Consider the following 10,627-nt stretch of genomic DNA (forward strand, 5'->3'; position numbering starts at 1 on the left):
CTTTCCTGCCTATGCAGGGGGTCGGACTCGATGATCTATTGAGGTCCCTTCTGACCCTAACATCTATGAATCTAGGCCAGCTCTCCGATCCAGGGAGAATTTCTTCCTAGTTGGCATCACATACTGCTCTGAGTTTTGCAAACATTCACTCCTCCTAAATTTTGGCCAAGAAACATTTCTCCCTCCCTTCACATATTTCTCTGATACCCAGGAGACAGAGTCTTATGCTATCTCATATTCCATGCCATGCAGCAGCTCTCCAAGTTACCAGCTACAGGAAAGCCGTCTGCAAACTACAGAAGAGCACCAAAGTGCATTTCTCCAGAGATGGAGCAAGGAAGGGAAAAGGAAACAGTAGTGTCGAAGTCTGAAATCTAAATGTATTAATTAGTCGAGAAATCCCTAGTGTCCATTCCAGTGACAGGGAACAGATTTTTCAGGAAACCAGTATCTACAATATCAGCTGTCACAAAAGTCCCAGACTCTAGCATGGTGATTTAATTACAACGTTAAAATTAGCCTCTAAAGGGAGCACAAGTCATATTTCCACCTGCCTCCAACAAGTCTGCCGTCTTATCGATTTGCTTGCAGCATTTTCCAGGAACTGCCCAAATGTCAAAGTGAGGGGCGCACATGCTTCAAAGGCTGTTGTGCTTGCAGGCTGAAGGCCATACTGAAACAAGACCGCTTTCAAGTTCCAAAAACTAGCTGGCAAACTAGCAAGGATGTCCCTATTCTGTGGGGGAAAGAGATGGGGAAAAGGAAGAGAAGAATTTTGCAACCAAGGAGAGACAACCTTGATCCTGGCACTCTTTAATGGGGACTGCCACCACCCCAGGCTGGATTCATTAGCAGCAATAGGGCAAGCTTTGAGTGATCAGACTACAAACTGATGGAGGTCACCTCAGTTGTAACGCTGGCTCTTGGATCCAACAAAATGGCTCAGCATGTATCAGATCTCTTCAAAGCTCAGGTTGTGCTAGGACTCAGCTGTATTCTCTTAGACCCAGATGTACAATCCCCTTGATTATAAACATGCTCCCTGCAAGGGTCCATCCACCTCGTTCTCAAGAGCAGAACCTGAACCTAAAGCTTGCATTTCAAACAGCTGCTTACACTTGGGCAATAGTGAACCCTTCTTCCTGCAGTTGTACCCTTTGGGCACAGGAGGCCCAGAGACGAGGGGAAAGGGCTCCCAGCACCAAGGTTCACCATAACAGGGAACCACCAAGTTCCCTCTTCCATTTACCTCTGGCAACTGATTTCTTCCAGGCTTACATAAAAGACTTAAAATCCATGGCATGCAGAAGGCTGTTCCGAGCAGTGCAAGAGAAATCCTAAACTTTGCAAAGCAACCACTTCCATTTGGATAGGATACAAAACAGAAGCGTGTTGAACCCTGTAAGTCACTCAGCACCCCCTGACCCACACATGGAATCTGCATTTATGTTAACAGGAGTTATACCAGCACATAAAAGAAGATGACCTGTCCATCAGGCTGGAAGCTGATACATCAGGGGTCTCTCTCAAGTCCACTGAGAGCTTTCTAATGTGGCCCTGAATTCAGGCCAGCCAGCCTCTAAAAAAAGGAGTGTAAATGATATTGATGGCACCCCCACTCTGAAGCTAAGCTTGGTTAAAAAGCTATCACAAAAATTTAATGAGCCTGGGTAGCGAAAATAACAGCACATCGGCGCGGGGAGAAACATATTTGTACTCTGTAATAGGAGTAAAATGAACAATCTTGCCCCAAATGAAAAATCAAATCACACTGCAAGGAGAATGTTCTGTACTGTCATTTTCTGACCCAGCAAAAAACATTTGTAGAGCAGATTGGTCATTACAAGGTGTAAAGTCTTCCCCCCCAGTATCATTAAGGTTTTGTCAATAATGTAGTCTCGCGTGTAGGAGAATAGCATCATGCTGCCCTCCAGTGCTCACTCGGCAATACAACAGGTCTCTACTTTCAGCCAACTACAAAGACTCTTCTTAATATAAAACATCAGCTAAATGTTTCAAACCGCTTTGACCTTTCTGTGCTTTGCACAATATAAATACATAGCAAGAGAGATGCCTTGAAATGCTTACAAATCCGAATGCCTGTAAGAAAGAAATGAAGGAGGATTTTATATTCCAGTATTATGTGCTTTAGCAATTTGTATCTGGCACTAATTATGACATGCCAGGTGCTTCCTAAATAGAGAAGTTATGCCGAAAGCTGCCAGAGAGCACTCTGTTATCTAGGTGGAGCCCTCTTACGTTTTGTAGGCAGCACCTTCATTTGCCCAAACACACAGGTGCTATTCAAACCCTGAATGTTTAATCCATGTAGAAGTATGCTGTTTGGAGATTTCACATAACCTTCAGGATCTTATGACAGTGAAGCAACAGGAAGATGCAACCAAAAATGTGTCTGCAGTAACCCAGTGAGGCTTGATCATCTAAAGCTTCGCCTTGCTGAAGATGAATCCCCGCTATTTTAACTGCAGAGCGCCTGGCATTATCGCTCAAATGTCAGCGGTCTGGAAGAGAAGCAGCTCTTATCCATGGAGACACTCCCATGCAGAATTCCCACATTATCCTATTACAGGGGCTGATGTTCCTTTTCACAGAAGAAAGGTTGACAGATCTTAGCCCCATCCAGCATCTTACCAGAAAGATTGAGGGGAGGAAAAGGAGGGAAGTAAGAGACTAGATATTTTTTCTTATGGTGAAAAGCCTGTTAAACCTTACGTGTGGCTGAAATTATTCCAGGCTAATAGCTCTGTATAATCCAAAGGAGAGTTAGACCTACAGTTTCTTTGCTCCACAGCAGACATGGATTGCCAACAGAGGTCAGGAAGGAATCCCTCACACATGTTGCAATGCTTCTTATGCTTCAACCATGCCCTAGAGGCCACCTTTACACCAAGGCAACCATTGCTGCCCTTGCCTAATTCAATCCCTGGCCTCTCAAGAGGTGTGCCATTTTTCATCTGTTGCGATGTACATTTTTCTATACCCCCCCAACTAGGAAGCAAACCGTGATCCAATTGATTTAATACAGGAAGAATCACCTGGTGGCAACAAGTGTTTAACGTTACTCACCTGGCCTTGATTTGGAATTGAACAGAACCAGCTTCAGCTTTTGGACACCTCATTCTCATTAAAATTAATGGAAACTGTCCTTCCAAATCGCTTGGCAACTTTGAAAAAAAAAAAATCATAAACCTGCCTGCAGCCAGGAGTTTTCTAAATTTTGCCACAAGATGGCAATAGAAGGAAAGGCAGAAGAGGCAGGGGAGGGTTGCACCTTATAAACTAACCAAATCAGAAATGGATAGCATAAGTTTTAGTAAGCAGACAGCTTACTTCATCAGATGCATCTGCTTACAAAAGCCTCCCGCTTACAAAAGCTGATGGTACACACCTCTGATTTAATTAGTCTTTACGGTGCAAATCTACTCTGACTTCAGACTAAAAGGACTAACTACCTCCCTGCTAACAAAGGAAAAAAGAATCGGGATTATAAAACACGTCCAATGCCCTTCCCTTCTACACCAGGCAAGTTCATGATTGGAACGGGCAATTCTACTTACATTAATTCCAAAGTCGGGTGAAGTCGAACTCCAAATGGCACCGATACTTGCAGCAGCCAACATTGCTTCCACCGCATGGATGTTGTTTGGCAAATAACCTGCAACCAACAGGGTTGGACAACAGTTAAAGGTGGAAGAGACCTAGAAACCTTGACTCTTCTAATAAAGCTAAATGGCACTGTCTCCAGTGCACACAGAGGTTAACAAGCGAGCGCTCTGCTTCTTCCCCTGTTTTAAAAAGATCCTGGCAGTAACACCGCCCTCAGAAAAACAATTACTCCACATCAGATGTGAATCGAATTACTCCCTGTTCGTGCTGGTCCCAGAGGAGTGAATCTCACCTCTTGTTAATTAGCATCTCAGGGAGGCAGATTAGCAGAGCAAAGGGAGGAGAGAGTCATTTAACGGCCAAGCGATAGATGGGCTGAGGATCTAGCCCTATACCGGGGGGACTTTAAATGATAACCGGAAGTGGGATTACAAAATGCACTGAGATCCAAGAAGACCAGGTATGCCCGAGTCAGGTCACTGCTCCTCCCCTGCCAACACCCTCGCTGCAGAGCAATAAAGCTGTGTACATACGGCAGGTGTCTGCCACATCACTGGGACCTTTCCACCCCCCAGATTTTGCATAAAGCCAGTTAGGTTACCTGGCCAGAAGTCACTGTTTCTATGGGCTGAAATGACATCGCTAAAACCCTGCTGAGATCAACTGAAGGCTCCAAACCTCTAATCTTGAATCGATACGTGACTCAGAAGGCATAAGGAAAACCCTAACGCGAGAGGCTCTGTGTACGCGTACAGACCTGAGCAGGAAGGAACGCAGCCGGTATCTTTTCTTTTAAAAATGAGTTATCTTCCCAAAGCGGAAGTGCATCCTAATTTCAAGGTCTGAATGCATTTTATAGATATGCAGAAGAAATGAAGTGTCAAGAGAGGCCGTTTTTCAACAGACTCCATTTCAGTCCATCCCCCACAAAGTCAACTGTGGGATTGAGACGGATCCTTATAAATGATCAGGGCTGAGCAGAGGGATTAAAGGCACAAAATTCACATAAGCATCTAAGTCATGGGACTCAAATCCAGGCCTGTGTGCTCAGGGAAGCAACTGAATGCTCAAGGGCACTGGGGTAATTCTCTAATTAGAGACACAAGATAACAAGTGGTGTATGCGTCTGAAGGGCTGCAGGCCTCGTTGTTAAAATCGCTACCCACAGGCAGCTCCCAAGGACTTTGCTAGCAAGCGTGGCACAAAGCAGCTGTGTACACCACGTGTTGGGAGTTCTCCAAACACAGAGCAAGAATCCCTGCCCTGAAGAGTATTTCTGCAGACAAGGCTGGAGACTTTTTTAGATGTATCCATTCTAGCTTTAATCATTATCCAGCAATTTCGGGGGGTACAGAATGCCCTTTTTGGCCAGGTGCTTGGGATGCTGTTTGAGAAGCTGGCTGTTTCCAGCCTGTAAGGATCAGACGCACTTGGCAGGTCCTACGATGAATGTTTTGGTCTCACTCCTCAGAGGCACTGAAGTACATTGTTTTAAACCAAACTGACCAATTTCTGCTAGCTGATAAATGGCTGGGCCTTTTGGAATAACAGGGAGCATTATTTTCAGCGTCCATAAAAGAGATTATAGCACCCTGATAAGCCCCTGTACAGGACTTCTGTATATAAAGAGGGTGTTCGTTCATATAGAACTTGGCGTGCCTGACTTCATTTGCAACATAAAAAAGTTCAAATGCCTAGTGTATTGTCAGGTTAGCTTGCAATCACACCCTGGAAGATCAGGGTTCATTATTCTGATACGGAGTCCAGTGTTTTGACCTTGAAATGCTCTTGGACATTTATAAGTCTTAAAAGGAAACACCGTCTTGCAGACACTTTCCCTTCCCTGTCCCTGACCTTCCTTATAGCAACTATAGCGGTTGGCTTCACGGAAGCAGGGAAATGAGCCAAAATGCTCTGTGTAATATGATGAAAGCAGCTGTTTGGCTAAGTCCCCTCATTTTGTATTGTGTATTTCTACTGTGTATTTATTAGTATAGAGTCACCCTCTGCAAATCTTGCAGAGTCCTGACCAGCAGTCATAAAAAAGATTTTATTGCTGGAATATCTGGGAGTCTTCAGTGTCATCAGAAGCTGGTCCATAGACAAAATTACTGCGCTCAAAAGGACCAGATTACACAGCAGAAGAGCCTGTGCTATAGTATGGGGGAGTTCTCCCCTCTCCCATCTTTTCTAGTGTTTCCTGAGGGCAGGTATGCCAGCCTTTCGCTTACAGTTATAAACTGTTATCAGTTATTTATGACTCACAGCTCGAGTCAGACAGTTAAACCTTTACTTGGAGCAGTAAACTTAAACTGTGGCTTTGAAGCTGCAACTGAACTTGCTCTTTTAGAGCAGTGTTTCTCAACCAGTGGGTCCTGACCCAAAAGTAGGTCGCAAGAATATTTCAAAGGGTTGCAAGCAAGTCCCAGAAAAACCTGGGAAAGCATGGGTTTCCCCGTGCAGGTAGGCAGCCTTCCAGCCTGCAAGGAGCTGCTTAAGGCGAATGGAGGCAGTGGGTGCATGTCCATCTACGCGCGCGCGCACAGCTGGCCGGCATGCAGCCAGGCAGGGTTGTGGAAGCAGTCCCAGCAGCTGGATGCAGTAAGTGTATGGGGAGTGTGGGTTGTAGGCCCAGGGCTTGGGGACTGTCCATGTCCGTGTGTAGGGGATGTAAGAGGGGGGCAGGTGCCAGCACTGGGGAAAGGTGACAGGGCAGTGAGGCTGCATCAGGGCAGAGGGAGCAGGGGGCAAGGTCCTTCAGGAGCTGCATTGCCGGGCTGGCGGCACTGGGGCCGATGTCCATATAAACAGGGGCAGGGTGCCCAGGAGATGCTGCTTGGGGGGGCAGGTAGGGCCATGACCAGGGCAGGGGGCGTGCCACAGGCCTCCCCTCCTCCTCCCTCCAGCCCCTACCGGGCTGGACTCACTGCGCTGTCTCCTGCATGAGCTGGAACTGCTGCAGCCACAGCACACTGGCCCAAAGGGGGTGGGGGAGCAGCTGAGGACCCCCTCTAGCAGAGCGGTGGGGGCAGGGGGCTGCAGGTTGGGAGTGAGGGGCACCAGCAGGGCCAGGGGTCTGTGGCTTGGGAGTGGCCATCAATGTTTCCAAACGGGTCCTGGCAAACCACTGCACTAAGACTGGTTGCTGCTGAAAGAGCAGGGCTGGAGGAACGCTGGAGAGGAGAGGGTTAATGTGCAATGACATCATCCTCACCCATAGTGCATAGTGTTATGCAAATTTCAAGCCGCTGTCTTGCAGCTGGCAAGGAGGCAGGGAGAGACAGGGAAGAATTGAGGGGGCATAAATAGGGGGTTTGGGTTGTACAAACAGGGCAGAAACCAGTGCCTTGAGTCGACGGGGCAGGAGACATGTGGGGAGAGATTTTGTGCTGGGTTTTGAAGCTAGAGGCTGCTGGTGAGGACTGTGAGCACGGAGGCCCTCGTGGCTTAGCTTGCAGTGACCCAAAGGAGGCTAGACCTGGGGGCACCGGTGTTTGGGAAAAGTTCAGGGTATCGCTTCTCGGCCTCTTGGCCCAGATCAAGTGTAGTTCCTGTTCTTATCAGCTGTAATATCTGATACGTCCTCCATTGGAGGCTGTGTATTAAGCACATTTTTGGTCCTAGGAGGTGGAAATGGGGCTTGCTCTATCCCCTCCATGCATCAACCTGGTATTGCAATACTTCCAGGAGTGGTGCACCCCTCCGGGGGAACGTGTGGTGTTACCAAAGACAGAACTTACAGTCATTTCTGAGGGTGCCTGATAACAGCTCAGTGCATAACAACCACTTCCTGTCGGCTGTCATGAGCCGTGAAGACAGAAGGAGGTTGTCAGCAGAGTATCAATCTCTGCAGCTGTTCCTGCACCTGAATGGAAAGATCGTGGCCCTTAGGATGCCGGAAGTCTTCGGAAGTTGTCATCATAGAATCAGAAAGTTAGGGCTGGAAGGGACCTCAGGAGGTCTAGTTCAGTGTTTCTCAACCCCTGAGTTGCAAGAATCTATGAAAGCTTAACAAACTTTAAAAATGGATTCTCCTTTAAAAGGAGAAACATGCAACATTGCAGCCTGTGAGGAGCTGCTTACTGCCTGGCCCACACACTGGGGCGGGAGTGAGGGGCACTGGTTATCAAGGTTTACAAATGGGCCCTGGTACAAAAAAGGTTGAGAACTGCTGTTTTAGAGGATCCCAGGAGAACCTGCTGGTAGGATTTTGTTTAATTTTTAAAGGGAAATTTTCTGTCCCCCAAGTCAAATCAGCCAAATCAATTCCAAATCCGTGAGTCATTCAAGACCCGTATGTGGCACTGCTTCCAGCAAGCATCCTCTACCCCCGCCTGGGACTTCAGATGCTTCCAAATCCTTTGGCAGGTATCTTATGTGCAGGCCCAAGCCCAGAGGCTTAGGGTTTGGATGCCCCCAAATTCTGCTTGCCCTTGGCCATAGGGTCGCAGAAGCAAGCCAGGGAGGAGTCTCCTGTTTCCACAAAGTTGGCATATAGCCGAGATCTTCCCACTGGAAGAAAAAGTGGGAGGCTAATGATGCATTACTTCGGTTTTCCAGTAGGAAAACCACCTTGGGGGTCATTGTATTTCCCCTGCCAGGTAAGCACATAAAGCAAATATTGCAACCTACTGTGTGCACGTGGAGGGGGAGGAGAAGGAGAAGGGGATGCATGCATGCGTTTCCAAATCTTAGACACTGTGCACAAAGCAAACAACCTGCACATGGAAAATCTTCTTGCATTTGTTTTAATCCCAGAACATTTTATGGTAAGAACTTAAAACGCACCTTTCCCAACCACGGGAACACACAATAACTGTCTCAATGCCTTCTGAATCGCACATACTTAATTTAAACAAGCTTTCCTCTGACTGCCAACCTTGCCAACTCAAGCCGGACTCGAAGGGGGAAAAAAAATGAGCTGCTTCCCTTCTCACATCACCGTCTGCCAAGGACTCGACATGGCAAATTACACTCTTGTTGTCACCTGTTCTGGTCTCTCCACATTCAGATCATTCAGATACCAAGAGGGTCCCCAGAGCTTTCAGCACACTTGCACAGAGACTGAAACCTAGTAAACCTGTTCTCTCTCCCAGCTAGATGGGATCTGCCAGGGTCAGAGGAACAATGAGATGATCAGATGAGCGAGGAGGAGCCATTTTTTACATAGTCACTTTTAGCCTGCAACTGCCCGTTTCAACCGATAGCAGGAAACCAAATACAAATGAGACTGAGCTCCAGGAGTTCAGGTAAGAGCAAGCAGATCCCAAGGGAGAGAGGAACTGGAGCCCTGATGAGCAAAACTCTGAAGGCCTGATTTTCAGAAGTACTTAACCATACTTGTCCCCTGCCTTCACCCTGGTTGGAACTGCGGTAATACGGTAATCTAAAGTGACACCACTGGAGCCTGAGAGAAAGAAGAGGAGGGAAAAAAAACCAAAAAAAACAAAAAACAACCTCACATACCACATTTTAATACTGAATACATTTATATGAAAAAGAAATCCATAAATAAATAAGGTGCCTTCTAACAGAGGCATCATTCATGCCCACAAATACAGGAAGCAAGGACTGATGGAGTGGAGGCCAGGTCACCATCCCACACCACCCTATGTCCCATTTTCAAAGTTGCCAAGGCACTTTGAAGCTAAAGACCCAGTGGTTTCCAATGAGATGTCATCTCTTAAATGCCCAAGGCCTTTTTGCAAGTGGGATTTGCATACTGCCGATACATTTACCCAGTGTCAACAGTGGACATCAGTCATTCCCATCTGGACCAAAGTAACAACAAGATTCCTAGCTTCAGTCCAGGGCCAAGGCGTCAGCAACAGAGCTGCCCTCTTGGAGACGTCCAGGACAGAAAGAGCGATAGAAATGGCACTTATCTACAATTCTTAGAGACAGTCCTGTCAAGCTGAGGCATGCCCCTAGGACATGGGGGGGTGAGGGACAGGCTGCAGTGCAGCTTTTTGTGCTGTAGCTGCTCTGTAGGCAGGTAAAACTCTTAGAGGGGAAGAGCTAGATTTTGCTCCAGCATCAAAACGGGAATCAAAACTCCATGGATATTACTACATTAAAACCAACCATGACATTCACATCCACTAGCACAGGGCTCCCAAGCACATTTAGCAAGCAAACCTGCATGTTTCTCCAAATGAACAGGTTTCCAGCAATGCTGGAATACCTTCGCATGACAAGAACAGGACTGCAGGGTCAGGTCCACTGGGAACACTGCCCTAAACCTGCAGCACTGTTTCCTCCCCACTGATGGGGCAAGAGGGGAGATGGATCAAGGCTCTCCTCTTTTATTTTCAATCTCCTGGTCACTGGGAGCAAGAAACACCCAGAAGATTTCTGCCCAGGCACAGATCAATGCTGGGGGCCAGAGACTGGGAACAGGCTGGGTTGCTGTGTGCTACCTGCAGCTGTACTCGACTTGCTGCTGGACAAGGGAGTCTGAACCTCTTGCACCACTGGCATGGCACATTCAAAAGCAGCCAGGGATTTTGAAAGGGCACCCCGAAGCAACAGCAAGAAGCCTGATGTCTGAAAAGTCAGGCCTCTCTGAGAAGAGCCAAATTAGGCACAAACAAAAAACCCCTTGATCTCTCATGTCCGTGGCGTGATTTAAACGCTACAATACAAGGAAACAGTGGAGAGTGAAGGGCTGAAAAAGTCCCTCAAGGCAGCTGACGTGGACTTCCCCTATTCCTGGTCTAGAAAGAGAACAACCATAGGCCAGGGCTCAAACCAGAGTTTGGACTTCGACAAAGTATAAAATCCCAACAGAGGCATAGGAAAATGGTCTCCTACCTTTATGACCACAGCCTGGGACTATTAGTCACACGCTAATCCTCTTACAAAGCTAGCTTTAAAACCCACGTAAGCTACTAGGGCTAATACAGTTGCTATAGATAAAGGACTAGCTTTAAACAGTATAATGTAGGGCCGCTTTGTTGAGCACAGTCAAGGGCTTTCAGGTTGGAGGGAGGAGGGAAAG

The 10,627-nt window shown here is 47.2% G+C and overlaps 1 protein-coding gene and 1 non-coding gene across 2 annotated transcripts in view; one reads left to right on the forward strand and one right to left on the reverse strand.

The window, feature by feature from the left end:
- AACS (acetoacetyl-CoA synthetase) overlaps positions 1-10,627 on the reverse strand; it is a 70,104-nt gene that overhangs the window by 32,757 nt on the left and 26,720 nt on the right. Inside the window, exon 5 of the mRNA XM_006015097.3 lies at positions 3,579-3,676. Coding sequence (XP_006015159.1) covers positions 3,579-3,676 — 98 coding nt within the window. The remainder of the gene's footprint in view (positions 1-3,578; positions 3,677-10,627) is intronic.
- On the forward strand, positions 7,140-7,330 carry LOC112549737. Its single transcript, XR_003093248.1, has one exon. It is a non-coding gene; the product is annotated as a U2 spliceosomal RNA (small nuclear RNA).

The sequence above is a fragment of the Alligator sinensis genome, unplaced genomic scaffold (assembly GCF_000455745.1).
Source record: "Alligator sinensis unplaced genomic scaffold, ASM45574v1 scaffold628_2, whole genome shotgun sequence".
Taxonomy (NCBI): Eukaryota; Metazoa; Chordata; order Crocodylia; family Alligatoridae; genus Alligator; species Alligator sinensis.